This window comes from Chenopodium album, chromosome 2 (genome assembly GCF_948465745.1).
Source record: "Chenopodium album chromosome 2, dcCheAlbu1.1, whole genome shotgun sequence".
Taxonomy (NCBI): Eukaryota; Viridiplantae; Streptophyta; class Magnoliopsida; order Caryophyllales; family Amaranthaceae; genus Chenopodium; species Chenopodium album.
The window spans coordinates 82781273-82802790 of NC_137835.1; the positions used below are offsets into that span (position 1 = coordinate 82781273).

Below are 21518 nucleotides of genomic sequence, written 5' to 3' on the forward strand. Positions count from 1 at the left end.
ATTTTTAGTTTTTTTTTTTCAAACTTTTAGTTTCGTTAAGAGCATAGCCAATGGATGCCCAAGCTAATGGTGGTCATCATATTTTTTATTACTTTCTCTCCCTTCCACCTCATTTATGCCTAACTTCCATGCCCATACACTCACATTGGTTGCCCTCCAAATTTGTGGGCATTGATTCTCCTTTCCTTCCATTCCCACATGAGTCTTCATCAATTGAAAACAAAAAAAAACTAAACCTCCTCTCTTTGTTGAACAAGTGGCGAAATACCACTAAATGCTCACACTCAATAAATGGTCATGGCCATGACTTGGTCATGAACCATTTCTCACCAAAAGTACAAATTTTTCATTTTTTAAGCTTTTTTTTTTATTTATTTTTCTCTCTCTTCATGCCCATCCAAAATAGACAACCATTGGCTATACTCTAATTATCAAAGAACTCAGATTAAATGTGTAAAAGAAAACCTATGTCAATGTCCATAGTAAATTAGGGATATTTAAAACACTTACGCTTTGTTTGGATAGCAAAGAAGGAAGGAAAAGAAGGGGAGGGAAAATGGAGGAAGGGGGAGGTGAGCTCCATTTCCCTCCAAATCTCTCCAATTTTGGAGAGATTATGGTTATTAAAGAGAGAGGGAAAATGAATCCCTCCCTCTCCTTCCCCTTCCTTCCCCCAATCTTTTACCCAAATAAGAGATTTTGTCCCCCTCCATTTCTCTTCTCTTCTTTTCCTTCCATTTCTTCCTATCCAAACAAAGTGTTAACCACATTTTTATTATCCATTAAAAATTGATTAAGGTCCATCACCATTTTTCAAAAGGTATAAAGTAAAGTGAATGAAAGTTTAAATAATGGACTTTCAAACTTTCATTACCGTGTACATTGGCATTTTTACAGGACTAAGACACCAATTCAACAAGGACTGAATATCTTGCAACAGGTAGTAGGCCAGTAGCAGGATTTTATAAACATCAAATGTTAATCTAGCCTGCGTTTATAAACTTCTGACCATTCAATTTTGAAGCTTGTGTATTAGTTCATGAGCATAATCATTTACTCCGCAATAGCTAATGTAGCGTAAACAGACAAAGGAAAATAGAAGGCTTAGAACTATAGTTGTAGCAGCTTAAAATTGATCCAGCTACAGTTGAACGTTTGGCATATCAAAACCATACATCAAAACACAATTGTAAGAAAAATATTTCACAACCTGTAAAAGCAACTAACAAAATTGAATTTCTTCAAGGTGTAACAAAATCTAGATGTCTATGACCAAGTTGTCCTCACTCGTCATCTGAATCCTCATCGTCATCAGCTCCAGCTGCCGAGTTCAAAGCATTCAACCTCTGTATCAAACTAGCCTTCCTCTGCTCGTAAGTCAATTTCTTCAGGTTGTACCTGTTCAAGACAACATAATTAAACAAAATTAGCTCCAGTAGAACAACGCAGTTTTCTGAATCTTACTAACGTAAAAGAACTACAAGCGTTCAAGTCCTCACCTCTTGTGTGCTTTAGGAGCCTCCTTCTGAGACTTCTTTGCTGTAGGGTCAGCCCTAATAGCAGAATGAACCTTCTTGTACAATGCCTCAAGACCATCTGCGTCAATTCCTGTCTTGATATATTCACTGAAGTGTGACTGGTACTTCTCAGGCTCATCTTCCATCAATGTCTGTAAAAATATATGGTGCAAAACTTAGCAGCTTGGATACGACAAATTTGAAGCACTCACTCACTCAGGATATCTACTTCTCAATTCTCATGCATTTCATACACAGAGATGAAGTAATAATAAATCAACCATTTAGAAATTGGCAACTGTATTGAAATTAAAATTTATAATACCACATTGTTTCGAGTTTTCAACACTCTCCCCGAGAGGAAAGCCATGCTGAGCATTTCAGTAATCAAACTTTGAAAACTTTTTATCAATATTTTTTTTTTCATTGTGTATGATTAGTCATAAAAAGACCAGAGTTGGAACAAAGCAACAAAAGTTTAGAGGAATCATGAAAAACATTAAAAAGTGGTCTGTAGTATAACAAACAAGCTACAAACTGTAGACTTACCTTCATGTAGCCAGCAACGTGACCACCATAGATATATTTGCGGTGAACATCAGCATCAAGTTGCTTGCCATCCTTGCCAAACCCAGCAAATCGCTTGTCACTGTGAGGAATATCAATTCCTCCATCCAGAGCTCCCTGGCAACAAGACCAAACTAAAGATGAGAAAAATTGAAGAGCATGCTTCTAAATCACTTTAAACAACTTGAACAAATTCATTTTTAATAAAGTATACTGTTTCTGTTAATGGATTTAATTTGGGCATCATAAATAAATTTGACACAATCATTCAATACATAACAATATGAAAGTCTTATGCGAAATCATTGTCTGGAAAATATATGAATTACTCAGTGTGCAAAGAGAGCTAAAATCAAACACAATACCTTCAGTGCCCCAAAAACACGGTTTCCAGTAGTAGTTCGAATAAGACCAACATCAAGGAGAGCACGGAAAGGTCTCCTAGTCTCTGCTGGTTCAACAGAGAAGTCTTCCCCGGTTGCCTGCAAAGAAAGGCCATCATTGGAATCAGATATTAAGTTTATAAAACACATAAATAAAGTTGTTGCTGATGTCCCAAATATATGATATAAAAATAACATATTCTGAATAAGTGTTTCAGAATAAGAATTTTTCCAAACTTTTCTGCAACTAAACATACTGATGGAAGCAATCATGGATCAAAATAAAAATCCAAAAGCCCAGCCTATTTCTCATAAATAAATGAACTATACCTCAACATTTCCTTCATACTCTTGATCCATTTCAAGCATCTTCAAGACCCTTCGAGCCAAAAGAAGGCCAGTGCAGTATGCTAAAGTCATGAAAGGTGAGGTTAAAAACTTATCCTACTTATTAGTTAACAACAATAAACAATGAATAAATAAATGAATAAGCTAACCTGCAGCATAGTTTGTGAGACCAACTTTGAGTCCATACTGAGGAAGCTCGTGGGCATACGCCGAAGCAAGAACTGAGTCACCAGTGATGCTAGCGGAAATGATTTGTGCAATTATGTCTTTGTTTGTCTAATAATAGAATTAAGGATCTTCAAATATACTAAGTAATAGTAAAGTAGAACTAAACATGCACCCAATTAAAACTCACTGTAAGGTGAAAAAAAATGAACAGTAAGGCCTTTGAACAAAATTGATAACTAATGAAAAATTTCATCCTAAGATCTAGTCAAACATTTAGCTCCCAGTACTTCACCAATCAAGAATCATACTCTGAGAATACCAAATAACCATTATATAATGATCTTATAGAAAGCCTACTCCTATGATTTTGATTGATCAAGGATCTTCAACAAAAAAAAAAGTTAAGCCAAGATTGGAAGATTGTAATAAAATAAATCACAAATAAAATTAACATCGACGAATAATCATGTTCATGGCCAACATGATACAATAAAGGCGACTAATGTTTAGTCCCATGACTCGTTGAGAGTGCATACAACATTCAAAGGCCATGCATTAGAATTAAACTATAGTCAAGATAGAAGCACATTAGCAACAAGCTTAATCAGGCAAATTGGATTTAAAATTCGAAAGATAAGGATACAAATCGCACAACGAAACGATACTTGGGAGTATTGTACTTGTTCTTGTCCTGATTAATCAGGCGATTCCTGGCCCTGTAATCAGTCTTACCCTCTACAAAACACAAAGAAGACAAAGCACAGCTCAAAAACACGAAGCAAAACCTATGAAACAAATTGCTCAAAACAATCATCAAACAAACAACGTACCACGCCTTCTCTTGAATTTAACTTGAAATCGCTTAAAGTAAGCTCTTGTCTTTTGAGCTTTCACAAACGCCTGTACAAATCAATTACTATCAGCCCAACTTATTTCATTGCAAAACCATCTAATTTCCCTATTACTTCATCAATTACATTGTAAAAACCCAGTATATTTAGCTCATAAATTATCAACCAGTTGCAATCATGAAGCAATTCCATTGTGCAATGTGCATCTCTTCACTATATATAGATAATAACAATTATTACACGTTGATCAAATTCAATGGCCAGATTTCTCAAAAAACAAAAATGCGCATCAATCAAACACAAGAAATGCAGGGTCATTTTATTTAAAAAAAAAAAAAAAATTGGGTTCATGAATTTACACAATTCAAAAAAAATAAAATGAAAACTAAGAAGATATATATTCTACGCTCCATTAACAAAACTATATTAAAAAAATTTAATCTTCATAGAAATTAAGATGGGAATGTTCAAAAATCCAATTCAGAAGTAATTAAGCAACATAAAGTGTTCATTTTCATATTCTAAAAAGCAATTTATAAGTGATTAAACAGCATTAACAGATTAATTATTGAAAGTAGCATTAACATGAAAAAACCAATCAAGAAAAATAAAATTGACATGGAATGTAGATGGTAGAAGAGAGGAAGAAGAGGGTTTACCATGGTTGAGCGCTGGAAAAATGAGAGAGACGAAAGAGAGAGAAAGGGAGTGAAGCAGAAAACGGAGGTGTTGATATACCTACCCACTTTAAACCCTAAACTTCATTTTTATTTGGGCCTAAACCCAATCCATTCATTTAGTAAGCCCACCTTGAAATTTAGTGGATCGATGGGCTGTTTTATATTAGGGCCATTGCATGTCAAAGATAAATTAATACCAGTATAATCATTTATCCGTTTTTTTTAGTTGACACGTTTTCATAATTACTCCCTCCGTTTTTAAATACTTGCTCCATTTTTTTTTTCTGGCCGTTATCAAATACTTGCAAGAGAGGTTATTGTTCAACCATCTAGACTAATTGTCAATTATGCTTTAATCTTACACAATAAATAATATTATATTGTAAAGTATTGAAGACACATACTACATACACACTATTAGATACTCTTAAAATTAGCAATTGCATAACTATAAAAGTTGTAACCCGGTGCAACGCCCGGGCTACTCACTAGTTGTAAAGGATTTTTTGTGCATATTTTTTGAACTAAATGTGTAAAAATATATGTATTTCATATATATTGTGCATAAATGTTTCAAATGCTTAGATCATTTACTTTGGTCAAATTAGATTAGATGGATCAAATAAATTCAAATTACATCAAACAAGTGAAAATAATGTGAACTAAATCGAGTGATTTCCCTAAATAATGCTAAAATACAAATTATTTTCCTATATAAGTCGGTTTAAAAACTATTGCCCACAATACCGTCCACGTGGGATTGGTTCCTAGGTTTAGAATTTGGTAGTATAGAACCAATTATAGCCTAATACCAATCTATCTATATATTATACTAAAAGACAAGCGCCTCAATGTGAGGATAACAAATGTCACTCTCTCATTGGCTTATCTTAAGTATAAAATATATCTATATAATTACTGTTTACATATTCAAGCATAGTTATTTTTGTTAAACTTCAAACAATAAAAGCAAGTTTCTATACATGTATAAGATTTTCATGATTTCCTAACATCAATATTGATTTAATTTTTTATAATAAATATATACTTTCCAATACTACAAATAATCCATAAAGTCTTTCCAATTTTTAAAGAATAATACTGTAACTAATTTGAAGCAATATTAAAGTGGCATAATTAAGGAAACAAATATTTCGTATTTTGAAAGGCTAATATTGTTTTTTTTTTTTTTTATGAAATTAAATAAAATCTATAGAATTTAGTTTGACGATTTCATTTTAAAAAAAAATCAGATGTACAATAAAATATTGTGCACCTATTATAAAAGCTACCCTGTAATGAATGAAAGTTATTTATGCTTTATTGATAATAGTATGTGTATATAATATAATATTTTTTATAATATAAAAAAGTATATGTATATAATATAATATTTTATAATACGTGTCCTCCATACCAAGTGTTTGGTTGTTGGTGTAGTGGTGATTGAGACTACACTTGGTAGGGAGGACCTGTGTTCGCTCCCCTGCAACAACAATCGGGAGGGGAGTGGAACCTAATAGCCTAGAACAGATCCTCAAATCTGGATTAGCCCAAAGGGTGAACCGGATAGAACACCCAAAACTCAATGCATATATGACGGGAATTAACTTATCCTTTATCTATCTTATACAAAACTCCAAAGTCTAATTTTTTTTTCAAAATATAATAATAACATTTGTAAATTTTTGTTAATATGAAAGATATAAACCTATCAAAATGCATATATAGTTAAATTGTTTAATAACTTATATCGAATGCGTAGTTTTATTAAAATTATTTGCATGTAATCATTAATTGTGTTGGATGTGTGTGTAGCTATGCAATGTCCTAAACTTTAGTTGAGCGACTTTGATTTAGTGATTGTACGGTAAAAAAATATTGACTTTGATCTTGAAACCTAATAGTCTAATAAATTCTAAATAGAAAAATTAAAATAAAAGGAAATGAAATAGTAAATGGCTTTAAATATTGAAATAAACATAACCTTTTAAATTAATTTAGCGAATTCAAGAGACAATTTTAAGGCTTTTAAAATTAAATGGGGGGAAATATATGTAAAAAGAACATTTTTAGATATATAAATGTCCATGCACTATTATAAGAGTTTTGTTAACCATTTTATAATTAAGGTAGGGATAAATCTTAGTAATATATACTCCGTATATTTTATTTATATAAAATTATCAGTATCCATACCTATATACGAAGTATTTGTGTTGTATACTATATTTAATCAGCTGTTGGTTATATATATGAATATTATATAATATATAGTTTTTGGCACAATGCTTAACTTAGGAATATATATGTTTTAGTAGGTCAAATATAAGGTTATTATTGTGTCTATAGATTTAATGAGTGCGACGGGTAAATAAAACATGTATATATTAGATTGATTGTAGCTACTGATGCGGATGGTATGATAAGAAAATTTTAGTTTTTTCTCAACGGAAGATATAAATAAATTAGCCCACTTCTTATATAGCTATGTGGAGTATTATTCAATTATTTTTCAATTAATAAAATAACATTATAAAAAATTAAAAGAAATTCAAATAACATAAAATACTATTCAAATAACGTTCCTTTAATTTTTTTTTTATTGATTATTAGTAACCAAATCCTTTAATAGTAAATGAGTTACCTTTGTTTTTATTTTTATTTTTCCTACGGGTTTAATAATTTGATATATAAACCGTGCATCGCACGGGCATTATGCTAGTAGAGGTTCTATATACAGAATCGCTAATACCATTAGAGGTTCTATGCATAAAAACTCTACTTTAACTTTTCCCAGGTGTTAGAGGTTTTACGTAAATAACCTCTAATGATATTATTAGAGTAACTATATTAGTTAAAACCGCCAATAATGTTACCGGTTTTATAATCACAAATAACGAACCGTAAAACCGAGCCCCTTTGTCTTAAAACCTTTTTATTTTGGATCACATAAATCCTCCCTCCTCTAGTCCGGTTGTAGCAAAAGGCAAATAAACACCCTCCTTACATTCTTTCTTCTTCACCAGCAGGCTTCAGTACAGGCTAAAGGCTTACATCCTCTCCTCCCTCGCTCACGACATTTTATCTGGTATTTCCTAATTACTGCTTTATAAGATGTAATCTTTTCAATTTTCAATTTTATCATGCTGATTTTAAGTTCTCAAATGCTTCTATTCCAGTTTTCTTGCACATTGTAGTATTGACTTTAAAGAATTTGTGAGTCATTTTGATGGGGTTGTTCTGAAGTTGCATTTTTTATAGAATTTTGTTGTAAGATAATTCCAATAATTTCTTGATTTTCAGCTTTTAATTTATTTTGGGAACTCTCAATTTGATCATCTGTGTTCAATTTTGTGTAAAATTCTACAAAAAAATGCTTAATTTTGTTGTATTTTTGGCACTGAAATTTGATAAATTTAATAGCTTCTTCTCTTAATAGAGCTGATATTGGCCTTATTCTGATTGATTTTAATCCAAATTGTATGATTAATTGTAGGTTATTGTGACTTTTGTGAGATGCAACCTTTCTGATTTTATTGATTGGTAGCAACATTTTTTGGGTTCAATTGATTTTGTTTGAAGTTAAGTGTAATGGAGGATTCTGAGAGTTATAGTTTGACATTGAATATGGATCTCCCTGATGATTGTGTTAATGTAATTGATGATTCTCAAAGTGATAATTCCACTACTATAATGGATCTCCCTGATGATTGCCTTGTTTTCATCTTCAAACGGCTTAGTGACGAACGTGACCGAGAAGTGTTTGGACTAACCTGCACTAGGTGGCTAGACATTCAGAATCGAAATCGAAAGTCCTTACAGTTTGATTGCTCAATTACCTACACTAGGCAGCTCTCAAGAAAACCGCATAAGATTGATAAACATGACCTTCATAGGGCATTGTCTCGTTTCCAATACTTACGTTCACTATCCTTATCCGGGTGTACTGAGCTACCAGATTCTGGTCTTAAGCTTTTACAAAGCTTTGGTTCGAGTTTACGAGCCCTTCATTTGGATTGTTGTTTTGAGATCACAGATAATGGTCTTTCATTCGTAGCAAGTGGGTGCCCTTTGTTGATATATATTAGTCTATATCGTTGCAATATCACTGATGTGGGTTTGAAAAACTTGGCCAAGTCTTGTTTGGGTTTGGAAGATGTTAATCTTATGTATTGTTTGGGAATTACCGATCATGGCATCAATGGTCTTGTTCAGAATTGTGCACACCTTTATGGCATCAGAATCAGCAACTGTAGGGGCATAAAGGGTGTCGGATTTCATGGGTGCTCCCAAACATTGGCTTATTTGGAAGCTGAATCTTGTAAGCTTGAGCCAGAAGGAATAGCAAGTATGGTGAGCGGGGGTGGTCTCGAGTATCTAAACATCTCAAATCTTAGCTGGTCGATTCGTGGAGATGGATTATCAGCAATTGGGGGAGGGTTTGCAAAAATGCTTCGGGTTTTGAATATGAGATTATGTAGGATGATAAGGGATGAGGGTGTTGCACTGATTGCAAAGGGGTGTCCATCACTGGTGGAGTGGAATTTAGCATTGTGCCATGAGATTAGAGTTGCTGGGTGGGAGTCAATTGCCTTGAATTGTCACAATTTGGAAAGACTGCATGTAAATCGATGTCGAAATCTATGTGATCGTGGATTAGAGGCCTTGAAGAATGGTTGCAAGAAACTCACTGTTTTGTATATGAATGGGTGTCCTCAAATTAGTACACTTGCAATTGAATTGTTTAGGCTGTCAAGAGGTGATTCTATCAAAGAAGAAGAAATATTAACAATTGGTCCAAAATGGCAATTTTGGTGGCACCAGAGAATTTACATGGAGTAACTTTGGTAACTGTAGTCTGTAGGTCATCCTGGCTTCGAACGTTGAAGAATTTGTATCAGTTTTGGCTATTGTTATACACTTATATGATACGTATACACATACAGAGTTACAGACACACTGCATACATAGATTTTTCCTTGATTTGATTATTTTGAGGTCATGTCAATTAGTCAATTACTAACATACAATTGGGACAATATCTCTTACAGTCTCACTACATCTCAATATTTCTTTATTACAAGTTCACATTTGGCCATGCAACAAGCGTGCATATTGTGTAAATGTCAACTAGCTTGATTAACGAAGTCATGTGTTGTATTATCCATGACCAAGTATCAAATCTCGTCCGTAACACCCCTCTTATGGATTCTTTACACCCCAAGATAATAGGCATGTGAATTGTAATATAGACTTGAAACTGATCTGCAAATGCTTAAAGATTGTCTTGCTTTACCCTGAATAATAACATAATTATATTGATACTATACTGATTGAAACAAATTGAACAGTCAGACCAAATTCTGGTCAAAATACATGTGAAAGTATAATCTTTAATAAGGGAAACTGGGGGCTGAGCATCATCAACAGACAAAAGGTTGAGCTCGAGTAAACACGAAATTCCCTCCACCTCCAACTGCACGACCCAAGAGCATGTTGTTATCCAAGTAGGAAAGGTAATATAATCCCCCAACTGATCGCCTGAAATCCCAACAAATCAAATGTCAAAGCAAAGTTTCAATTGAGAAGAAAAAACCCTAATTTCTGAACATATCCATATGTACTCGTACTAAAAAGTACCTCTGAGGGCTTGTGCTTGTTACAGGAATCTGAGCTTTGAAGGAACGGAAAAACTGCAGAATCTGCAAACAGCCATTACCATGACATTCAGCATACATATATGCTTTGAATGAAGCTCAGGACATTATCATAATTCATAACAGCTGGTACTTAAATGTGGAGATCAACGTTACAAATAACTAGGATAGGTGAAAATGTTGTTGGAAGGTTGACTCAAGAAATTGACAACTAATTTTGAGGGGGAAAAAAAGGTGTCACTCTAATAGACTAGCAGAGCTGGATTTTTTACACTGCGGATGAATTGTTATTTGAGACGCGAGGTGGGATTAGGTCAAGTTAAGCGGAAAGCACTCAGAAGCTAAATATGATCAGCTATTAGATGACTGTAAGACATCAAGCATTTTAGACAGCGTAAAGCATAACTAATCAGAAACACTATTAGCAATACTCTAAATGGATAGTGAGGCTGAAAGCTGAAACAAATGAAAACTGTAGTCAATTTACTGATATTGTGGTTAATGAAGGAGTAATTGGGGATTTTACTAGAACATTCTTACCGCCAATCCAATAGAGCAGCTATTGGTTGGCTTCTTGGTTAACAAGGTTGCTGAAAAAGTTAGCAATGACTGTAATCCAATAGGCAAAATTATAAACATCTTTGAAGGGAGCCCAGCCACGTTTAGTTAGCATGTAATCAGTTTGTCTTTTGTGACTTGGCCATCATTTGCAAGCGCACACACACGCGCGCGCGTGCATACACGCACACAATAGGCACAGCTTCTAAACTTGAGTTCTATGACCAACACATTGGTACAAAACCAATAGTTATGGGTGTTAAAATTGACTACCTGTAAGCTTAAAAATGTTCTTGGTAAGAGTGCTGGAGCTATAACAGCTTGTACTTGCTCACTTATGGAAATGTCTTGAAGAGTGATCTGCCAGAAAGATATTCATTTTCAGACATCAGAATATGGAAGTTCAAAAAAATGCATTGACAAATACATAATTACTGTATCTGAAGCGATGAGAGACACTAAGATACATCAGTTTACATAAAGAGGTCAACAACTAACCTCTTCAAACTGAAGATAGATATTGCGACGTGAAACCACTGAAAACTTGGCAGAAACGAGCAAGGTAGCACCTTCATTTTCCTAGCAATCAAAGGTAGATTACTTGATTTATTACTTACAATGTGATGTTTAAACAAGTACAAAACGGTTATGTAACCTGCTCTCTCAAAATACAACAATAATAAGAAGATAAATGCAGTGCATAGTTTAATAAGGGATTGTAAAAGAACTTCAGCTGATATGATTCATGTTAGTCAATTACTAAGTATAGCATAAGCAGTACAGAGCATAAGTATCAATATCAGCTTAAAATCCATCTTTTAGTTAAAGGAAGTATATATTATAAGAGTCATTGCAGTGATTTGAGTTGTATTCAAAGGTTGGGTTCCTCAATGGGAATTCCACGATGACAGAAAACTCTAATTACAGTCCTTCCAACAATGTCCAGGTATGCTAAGAATTAACTTAGCTTGGACAGAATAAATAGATGTGTGGAGATTAAGGGAAGTAGATGAAGCTTGATTGATTAATTTATGGAGGATAGTTACAAGATTTTGAGAGGATCACTTTTCCTCAAAATGTAAAGCAGACTAAAATGAACTCTCAATAATACACTGCATGTTTTTCCATTCTCTAATTTGCCCTATACATAGTGCCTTTGTTTTTTCTTCTCAATAACTACTTATCTTATACTTCAAGCCACACTAAAAATTGAATTGTAATGCTTAGTACCTAAAGGCTCTTCCCTTGTATTGATGCTTAACAAGATAATCCAAAAGTGCATAGTACAGCTGCAATGAACAAATGTCAAGATGTAAACAAGAAGCAAGTGAAATTCACCTCTAGTAGGTTCTGAATGCTCCACTTGATTATATTACGGACAACACCACCATCAGATTGATTACGGCATTCAAATTTCTGGTAAATCTGACCCACCTATCATCACACCAACAGACAACCACCACTGAAAAACAAGAATATGTAAGACACAAATGTTAATTGTATAAAATAATTTCCATAAGGGATTTTATTTTTTTTGAAATAGTCTTGCGAGATAATGGACACGATGCCTTCACAATGACAAACATTAAAAAAAAGGCTTCAAAGGTTGCGTGTTGTGTCAGTACCTGTAGAATCGGAAGTCTACTAGCAGCTTCAAAAAGGACAACAACATCAGGAGCAGAAGTATACTGAAGACGCCATGTACCATCCAGTTTTGCCAAATCAATTGGCTCACCAGCATCATATTTCTCTACAGTCACCTGAATTTATAAAAGAAACTGTCAAGTTAACATCATTTAACCAATTTTGCCTAGTCAATCCCTTCAATATAAACCATGTAAGGAATTGATGTTAGAAAAAGCCCAAGTAATAATGGATATACATACTAGTGCCTCCTCAATGGAAGACCGTTGGTCAGGCGTTGTTTTGAGCCCCCTTTCCGTCTCTTGAATTGCTCTCAACAAATCATGCTTTTTATTCTCTACCTCATATGACTGAAAAGCCAAAAGGATAAAAATGAATTTTGGTCAATGTGGCCAAGATATTGAACAAAAAGCTATCAATTACTATTGTAAAGTTGGCAAAAGTATATTCACCAAGGAAGTATCAGTAGCAGTAGCAGTAGCCGAGCATTGCCAGAGCGATTTGTTACGGAGATTTCTTGCAACACTAGGAATTGTTACTTGTGAAGTTCTCCCGTCGTGAACTATTTTGTAAGCTGGAGCATATGTTAAAGGTGCCATGACAAATGCCATACTGCACTGAAGGAACAAAATTTTGTCAGTCACCTATATACAGGACTGAACAACCTAAATCAACCATCGAGTACTAACCAGTTTCCACTAATTAGTTGATTAACTTAGAACAACCTCGGAGCTCTAAGGCATATAAGGACCGGCCTACATAGCCGTGTGTCTTATAGTAAGCAACCACATCCCACTTTCTTAAGAAATTAATTAACATTTAGGCTATTTGAATAGGGGAGAAAAATATAATTTCTTCACTTTTGCACTCCCAAACTAGAGATTGAATTTTGATCAATTATAATTTCGACTTACTATTAATTTGCATTCCCATTTTAAAATCTCTAAATCAATTTTCTAGATATATCTACATACTATATGACTGTATATAAGTGTATTACCAGATTTTTTTATGTGTCAGCAAAAATGTGCAGCAAACTATAAAGTGAAATATTGGGCTGATAAATAATAGTTCCATCCTAAAATTAGTCAAGAAATTATAAATTGGCAAAATATAAAACTTTGAACAAAATTAATCAATGAGCAAATATAAACAATCTAAAGTAACCCATATAATTAATTTATGCTCATCCATCAATCCATCATTTAGATCGAGTACTTTAAATGGGATGTCCGGATTGATCTGCATAATTAAGCGCTCATAATCAATTTCCAGATTATTATGCAAAAAAATTGATTTTAAGCAAGATAAACAAAATTGGCAATTACACTTGCACTTACAATAGATTCCTAAAATGTCAAATAATCAAAGTTTGAAATCGAACAAAACCCTACAAAAATGGAAGGACCGAAAAAAATACCTAGTTTGAAGGCTGAGTTTCAGACTGTAAGTGGCCAACAAACAAGCCAACAATGCAGCAGATGAGCAATTGAGTGGATAGATAAAAGCAATGAGTCACTAGATTTTGAGCAAAGCCACAATACTTTTTGGTTTTTATTGTTTCTGTATCGGTTTGTCTAACATGCGCCAGTGCGCCCGTGGGCTTGTTGAACGAGTGCGTAGTAAATGAGATTTAACACAAACATAAATAAACTCGTTCAAATAAACAACTCGTTTATTTATATTTACGAACGATCTAAAATGCTTTTATGTTAAAGTTTTGACATATTAATATAGTCATGTAAAGTGTTATTAGTCGTTTCATTGATTTGATATCAAGCTTTTTACAAAAATGAAGTCATATAGTATTAACAATTAACCCTTAAGTAATACTTCGTGACATCTTTAGGGTAGGTGAGTTTACCCTTTTACTTGTGAGCTTTCTCCATTAATAATGAAGGAAGAAATATGCCATCCATTTTTGCTACTTGCAGCCAAACGGTAAGAAACAGTAGGCAATTGTCGCTTTCATACAAGTGGCTAAAAGTACAAGTCCAGCTGGCAAATATATTGTTAAAAAAATGAATTGTACTCATTTTATTTACCAACTTGCAACCAGATTAACGAAATTAGTTGATCTTGGTGATCAACTTGGATTTATACAATTATACATGCATAGTAAAGTACGAGACTACCCCAATTAATCTCCCGTGATAAACAAGCTTCGTTTATCACGGAGTAAAACCGCTACCTTTAATAGTGGCCTCAAATAACAGTTTTAAGGCAAAACTGCTACCTTAAGTAGCGTTTTACCCATTTTCACCGCATAAAGTACACTTTTATCCCTGACTCCCTGTGATAAACAGTAAAGATGTAAAATTCACCATCCTAAAAATGCATTGAACATCAAATTACTATATTACCCTCATATGTGTTTAAGCCCATGCGCCCAGATGCACTCTATTCAAATGGGATGTTATTTGAAGGAAGGTTTTGACGCGCACCCCTCTGTGTATATCTTCTCAATTGAAATCTCCATTAAAGAGTGAGCTTTCGCTTCCTCCGTTGAAGCAGCCACTGAGGTAATATGCTTTTCTTAATCTTCATTTATCAGTTTCACAATCTAATGATCATCAATTTAATTCAATTTTGCGTTTTTCTTAGGTGGATTGATTATTGAACTATTGCTATAATTAGATTACTGAAATGCTTGAATTTTGCTACTGCTATTCATTTTCGATTTTGATTTGATAATTGAGTCAATTGTGGTTGATAATGTGTTGCAAATTCCATGAATGTTAAGACAAACTATGAAAATGGAATTTTCTCTCTGATTATTAGCTAATTTAGGAAATCAAAGTTGTATAATTGATGGGAATTTTTGTCCTGCAAACCCTAAAATTTAAAATCCTTGATTATGTTGTTATTTGGGTTTTAGGGATTTAGGGAAGATTAAAATCTGAGAGTCATTTCTTGCTATGGAAGATCATAATGCTGCCTCAAACCCAACCTCAATGTGTGACCAATCTGTTGATCCGGCGCTTCAGAAGAAGCGTCAAGCAATGATTGATCGCCTTTCTAACCGCCACCAAGCTCGTGTCCGGAGCAAAGAGTCGGATTCGTCTCCCTCCTTCGAGTCCACTGATACATTTCTTGCTCAGTTTTCTGACCTTCAGCAATCAATTGTGTCTGAGATTGACAAAATTGAACAAGCCCCTGAGTCTTTTGCCAAAGGGGACCTTGATAATGTCTCTGCTTTAATCAATGGTCTTGAGAAGTTGCTTGCAGAAAATACCTACCATTTGCCTTCCTATGACGTTCGTGCCTCTCTCAAGACTATCTCTGACTTGAGAGAGTCACTTGATAAGGTGGCAGTAAAACTGGTTCCGAAGAAGAAGTTTTCTTTCAAAACCAAAGCTGCAAAGCAGAATCAAAAGGCCATTGTTGAGGAACAACCTGAAGTGGTGGTTTCTGGTGACAAATCTTGTATTGTGTTTGATACTCCGGGGTTTAAGAACAGGGAAAGAGAGGTTCTGGTGGAGAATTTGAAGGGGAAGGACATGGGGGAGTTTACATTGTCAGACCTTGATTCTTGTGAGGCGAGGATTATAGGTAGGCCAAGGGCAATATTCATCCATCGGTTAAGGAATTGCAAGGTTTATGCAGGGCCTGCTCTGGGTTCAGTACTGATAGATGATGTTGAAGGGTGTGTTTTCGTGTTGGCATCGCATCAGATAAGGATTCATAATGCTAGGAAATGTGAATTTTACTTGAGGGTTCGGAGTCATCCCATTATTGAGGATAGTAGTGAGGTGAGATTTGCTCCCTATTGTTTGCAATACGATGGGATTGAGGAAGATTTAAGGGAGTCAAGACTTGATGAGGAGACTGGGAGTTGGGCAAATGTTGATGATTTTAAGTGGTTGCGTGCTGTGCAGTCCCCTAATTGGTCCATCCTTCCGGAAGATGAACGAATTAGCTCATTTCATGTATCAATTTCCGATAGCTGATGTGCACTGCGCAGAATGGTACTGTAGTTATTTACTTCAAGTATGTTCAATACTTTGATTTTGTAGCATTAATGTTATTTCAAACCAATATATTGTATGGCTTTTCATAATGTTATAAAATTAGCTTAACATGTTTCCATGAATCCATGATGTCTACTTTTGGTCATCCATTAAGTTGTTTGCTTATTTGCAGCTACTTCTTTTGTTCATATATTGTTAATGCAACCTTGCTACCGATAATGAGGGCTTTATGATTTTTACTTGTTAATGAGCTTGTAAGCCTTGTAGTAGTCATTTCTAGAAGTGGTAAAATATTGTGCTTCATTTTCCTGACTTGTTTGCTCTGAATTTAGCCCACATTCCCCCCCCCCCCAGTAGATGCTGATGGCATCAAGAGCTTGCTTAGGCTTTTGTCAATATGGGACTTGTTCAGGCTTAGCTGCGTGCCTGCGTGTGTCATTGTCTAATTGTCATTGAGAGAGTTATATTGCCTTAAGTGGAAAATATATAATCTTAAGAGGAATATTGATCTTGATCCATTTCTACAGCCCCATAGAATGGAAATATTGGAGTCAAGGACGTGTAACGGAAAGAACCATAATCTAATGATCAGAAAAATATGTGAAAAGCATACAATACATTCATGAAAGAAATGAATGGTAAATTTTGATCTATGCTAAACAAGCACTGTAAAAAAAACTTCCTATCTTATCACACTCATCAAAAATAAGTATATCTAGAATTTGTCCTGCAACTTCTAGTTCCAAGCCATACATTATTATCTTTGTCTCCATAATCTGATTTCTAGGACAATAGCGACAATAACCATAAGTGCAAGAATCACTGCATAGGTACCATACCAACTAGAGCCCTCCATACCCAAACGAATACCATAAAATATGTTTGAGATAGCGAAGATAACCAAGATTCTTCCTGCATTATGATGGTACCAATTCCAGTATTTCCGTGGTTTTGTGCCTTTCTTTGGTCTAATCAACAAAGCCATTACCTGCACAAAGTAGAACAATTTTATATCTTCAATCTTTATTCACTGTCCCATACTTAAAATTTTATGTTCTAGGCAGATGTAAATGTATATGAATCTTACCTGAAAGCAGGCAAGTATGAGAATAAGGATACCGATGTTCTTGTGGTGTGTTACTTCTGCTTTTATAAAATCCTTCACCACAAATCCTAAGATGAAGCCAACTAGTCCAAATAGGAAACTGAAAATCTGGATTGCAATGTGAGAGTAAAACCAGATTGGATCCCATTGCCTGAAGTACCTTGCAACAATTGCTCCAATTGGCATCAAAATTCCCCATCCTATCATATTTAAAGCACCATGGGTCCGTTTTATTCCTGTGTACGGGCTGCTCTGTGTCTGACTTTTCCCTGATACATACATAAAAGAACCAGAATGATTTGTCAAAAAAAAAAAAAATGCTATTAACTTGTTTATTTTTTGAAGATATGTTGTAATTCATGATTTCTACCCAAAAAGTTATTTCATGATTGACACATTGTCATTTGAAGTTGATGTTCAACATATGTTGTTTTTAACCTTTCAACTGAAGCATATTAGTCACGCAGAAGCTCAAAATAGAATGTTATTTCATATCTCATTTTTCATTATTGCTATATAGGGGAGAATAAGAAATATATACAGGGTGAATCTTATGCATGTTAAACTATAATAAGGCAACTTAGTTTGTGCTCTAATGGAGTTCAGGATGAATTAGTTTGGAGAAGATCTTTGGAGGTGCACTTGGAGAAGGTACTTGTTCAGTTGCTCTAGCGAGAATGACTCAAATTTCTGATTTTTGAGAGCAGTTATCTCATAGGACAGTATATCTTTATCTAAGGTAGCAGTCAAATGAGACAAAAGACAGGACACGAAATGGGATTGGAAGTCTCTACAGATATACGACACATGCTTCGTTCAGTTTGAAGATGCATGTGTTAGGTTTTTCATGTAATTGGTCTTCCCTTGGCTAATTTCTACATGGAGAGCATGTTGTCATTAAAGAACTAGCTGTTGACATTTTCTAAAAGAGCTGATGGCTGATACTTAGATGGCGTCAGTAGATTTGCTAGTGAAGGTTGATGGGGATATTATTCTATATTTCATAATGCAAGTAGAAGTTGATGGGAGAATATTTTGGGTTCTATCATTCTATGAACGTGGCCTCTACTAACCAACTGTACTTTCTCTCTTTCTTTTTCTGTCTGTCTGCATTTTTCCCTTTTTTTTCCAATGAATTTCTGTTGCTGTTTCTTTTGTTTCAATGTCAACTCATCTATTGTTCTCTATCTTAATTCATTTCTGTGCGGCATTGATCATGAACAATTTGTTACATGAAGTCATGAAGGAATCTCCCTTTGACGAAGTAACCAAATATCCATTAATAAATCTGTTCTGATCTCATATAAATGAGTAACATTTCTGAGCTTTACCTGTAGTATAGTCCAATGAGGCTGCGCTCATCTCTCGGTGCTCCATCAACTTTAAGCCGTTAGGCAACTGGCCGTAGGGCCCCAGAGCATAGAGCAGTTTTTTTCGAGGCTCAACTGTATTTATCTGGAAAGCCAAGTGTATGCGGTTTGCATCTATAAACACTGTTGATGAGTTATCCACCACAGTGAGGTCACCTGCATCAGGCAGCACCTTGTCAGGTTCTGTTCCCTGCAAGTCATACTGCTTGACGACGCCTGTTCCATTTTGGTACATCCAGCCCACCATCGCACTGGACCCGACCATCTGCCCATCGGTAGAGAAACCAATCCCAAGCCACGTCTTTGTGTCTGGTGCTGAGAGCAGGAAGCTCCATAACTGTGGTCCTGCTTGTACATACTGAGAAGCAAGAAAAAAAGTAATTTTGAGACCTTGGCCCAAGAGGTATGAACCAAAAATAGATTTATGACCAATCTACCAGGGAAATTGTATCAGCAATGCAGAATTATGACCTGAAACTAGCTGTCAAAAGCTAACCCGGCCTGAAATATTGACCCGAACCCGATTATTAACCGACCCGTCTAAACCCGAAAAAATGGTGACTCAAACCCGATCTGACCTGACTTGAAACCAACCCTAAACCTGAGTTAACCCAAGTATTTGAGACCCAAACTCAAACATGAATCGACTTGGAGATGACTCAACACGAATATAACCTGTAAATTATTGGCCTGAATCGAACCCAACCTGAACCGAATAGACCCAAACTTGAACCAAACCCAACCTGAACCGAAATTATTAGCTCGAATTTAAACTTATCTGAAATTATTTATCTTGCAATAAATGAAGTAACTGATAATGATTAAACGTGAACGTCATTACATGAACAGTTAACAAACCGACCCAAAAAATATACTTGAACTCGATATGACCTGACCTGAAATCAACCCGAAACCCAGATTAACTCAATATTTGAGACCTGAACCTGAATATGACCCAACTTGGAAATGACCTAACTTGATTATAACCCACAAATTATTGACTTGAACCAGACCTGACTTAAACTCGAACATGATTCGAATTGGAAGTAACCCGACCTGATTGTAAGCCGCAAATTATTGACTTGGAACCGAACCCGACTTGAACCCGAGAATGACCCGACTTAGAAATGACCCGACTTGATTATAACTCGCAAATTATTGACTTGAACCGAACCCGACTCAAACCCGAGAATGACCCGACCTGATTATAATTAGCAAACTATTGACTTGAACCAAACTCGACTCGGACCCGAGAATGACCCTAACCTGTTTTACCGCGTGAAAACCCAAATTAAACCCGACCTATTATTTACCCGACCCGAATGTAACCCGACCTAAACCTGACCCAAACACGATAAGATGTATGACCCGACATGACCCGACTCAAGCATGACCCAAACCGAACTCAACCCGCAAAGGTTACATCATTAACCCAAATTTACCCGACTCGAGGTGACCCGACCCGTTTACCCGAATTGACAGCTCTACCTGAAACATGTATGAATTGAACCTAAGTGTCACCAAAAGGGTTCAAAGAATCAAAGCTGGTATAAAATGGGCTTGACCTGAAATCTGACCTAAGAATACGGGGTTCTAATCTGTAAACTTGCCAATCTGCAACTGAAATCAGTTGATCTGAAACGGGTTGCTTAAAATAGGTTTAGCTGCATCCTACAAATTGAGCCAATGACGGTTATGCAAGAAGTTAATTGCTTCCTAAGGAGGTTCTTTATGCTTCCCTATTGACATATTAAAGTGTTGTTGGCTTCTGGCTAGCTGATCAATTGATAAACATTATTATGGATGACGGGGTTTCGAAACTTACCCGAAGAACAACGCCTGTGTTGGACTTCCAGACAGTCTGGCAGAACATGGCAGTGGTATCAAAATTGACAGCTTCATTGTAGTCTATAACGCTGTTGCAGGGTTCTGCATTCTGTGACAGCACCAGCAAAAACGAATTCAGGAAAACGGCGGTGAAAGCCACCAGTTTCATCTCTGTGTGTTTGTTATTTTGAAGGATTATCTGTTAATATGGTATTTTGGTTACTTTGAATCAAGGCAATGTGGTAGGTAGGTAACCTTCTCCACTACATGGGACTTGTTAGCCAGTTGACCATGTATGTTGTCACCCAGTTTGTGGTTTTGATGTCTGTGTTATAAAATATACTTGTATTTTGTATAATATATAGTTGTATGTATAATGATGGAGAGGTGGTTTGATATAGTATTCACGCTCAACACTTGGAAATGATATTCTTTTTTTTTGTAGAAATGATATTCTAATTACCCGTCTTTATCTGTAAGTTACGCTACACGTATCTTTGTATTTGTTTAAGTCTACTAGCCTTTTCTGTGTTGCTGAAAAGTTTAGACTCATTCTTGATTCATGATTGTGTTTGTTCTTTCAACTGCAGGACTTCTGTTTGCAGTCACTTATGATCGGAATCGTAGCGTTCGAGTCATGCTTAGTTTGTAAAGTCGGTGATCTGGGGTTGAGTGGTGTTCATGTATGTAAATGTCTTTTTGTGGCTTCTCTAGAGATCCGATACGGAGTAAAAATCTAGAGATCCGTTGTAGATGCTATGTACGATAGCTATCGTATAAACATCTAAATATTCATAATATTTTTTTTCCTCGGCCAAAAAGCTATCGATATAATAGACTTTGAATCATCTAAAATTAATCGAACAATT

At 35.2% G+C, this 21518-nt stretch overlaps 4 protein-coding genes and 1 pseudogene across 6 annotated transcripts; 2 read left to right on the top strand and 3 right to left on the bottom strand.

Annotated features, from left to right (window-relative positions):
* Positions 1-1084: 1084 nt before the first annotated feature.
* Positions 1085-4571, bottom strand: LOC145603823 (large ribosomal subunit protein uL18-like). The gene is made up of 9 exons (XM_081659811.1): positions 4494-4571; positions 3814-3883; positions 3627-3718; positions 2965-3091; positions 2798-2877; positions 2450-2566; positions 2067-2201; positions 1500-1669; positions 1085-1398 (listed from the first exon to the last, which is right to left on the bottom strand). Exons 1-9 carry the CDS (start codon positions 4494-4496, stop codon positions 1284-1286), a joined length of 909 nt encoding a protein of 302 aa, XP_081515937.1. The 5' UTR covers positions 4497-4571; the 3' UTR covers positions 1085-1283.
* A 2896-nt stretch (positions 4572-7467) lies between these two features.
* LOC145603833 (F-box/LRR-repeat protein 12-like) lies at positions 7468-9621 on the top strand. Its single transcript, XM_081659817.1, has 2 exons — positions 7468-7605; positions 8014-9621. The coding sequence occupies exon 2, from the start codon at positions 8109-8111 to the stop codon at positions 9357-9359; it is 1251 nt and encodes a 416-aa protein (XP_081515943.1). The 5' UTR covers positions 7468-7605; positions 8014-8108; the 3' UTR covers positions 9360-9621.
* A 157-nt stretch (positions 9622-9778) lies between these two features.
* LOC145603843 (putative plastid-lipid-associated protein 10, chloroplastic) lies at positions 9779-13959 on the bottom strand. Of its 2 annotated transcripts, none has more exons than XM_081659827.1 (9): positions 13797-13959; positions 12829-12988; positions 12619-12726; positions 12358-12492; positions 12071-12166; positions 11231-11311; positions 11006-11092; positions 10158-10219; positions 9779-10058 (listed from the first exon to the last, which is right to left on the bottom strand). In XM_081659827.1, the coding sequence occupies exons 2-9, from the start codon at positions 12985-12987 to the stop codon at positions 9941-9943; spliced, it is 846 nt and encodes a 281-aa protein (XP_081515953.1). In that variant the 5' UTR covers position 12988; positions 13797-13959; the 3' UTR covers positions 9779-9940. The 2 variants fall into 2 exon arrangements, with proteins under 2 accessions (XP_081515953.1, XP_081515949.1); XM_081659823.1 differs by having other exon boundaries at positions 12829-12993; positions 13797-13956.
* An 810-nt stretch (positions 13960-14769) lies between these two features.
* LOC145590615 (tubulin-folding cofactor C pseudogene) lies at positions 14770-16469 on the top strand (annotated as a pseudogene). The gene is made up of 2 exons (XR_014102116.1): positions 14770-14898; positions 15255-16469. The product of XR_014102116.1 is annotated as a tubulin-folding cofactor C pseudogene (transcript).
* A 510-nt stretch (positions 16470-16979) lies between these two features.
* Positions 16980-20963, bottom strand: LOC145590626 (cytochrome b561 and DOMON domain-containing protein At3g07570-like). Its single transcript, XM_081647046.1, has 4 exons — positions 20648-20963; positions 18784-19180; positions 17435-17721; positions 16980-17335 (listed from the first exon to the last, which is right to left on the bottom strand). The coding sequence occupies exons 1-4, from the start codon at positions 20816-20818 to the stop codon at positions 17105-17107; spliced, it is 1086 nt and encodes a 361-aa protein (XP_081503172.1). The 5' UTR covers positions 20819-20963; the 3' UTR covers positions 16980-17104.
* Between the last annotated feature and the right edge of the window lie 555 nt (positions 20964-21518).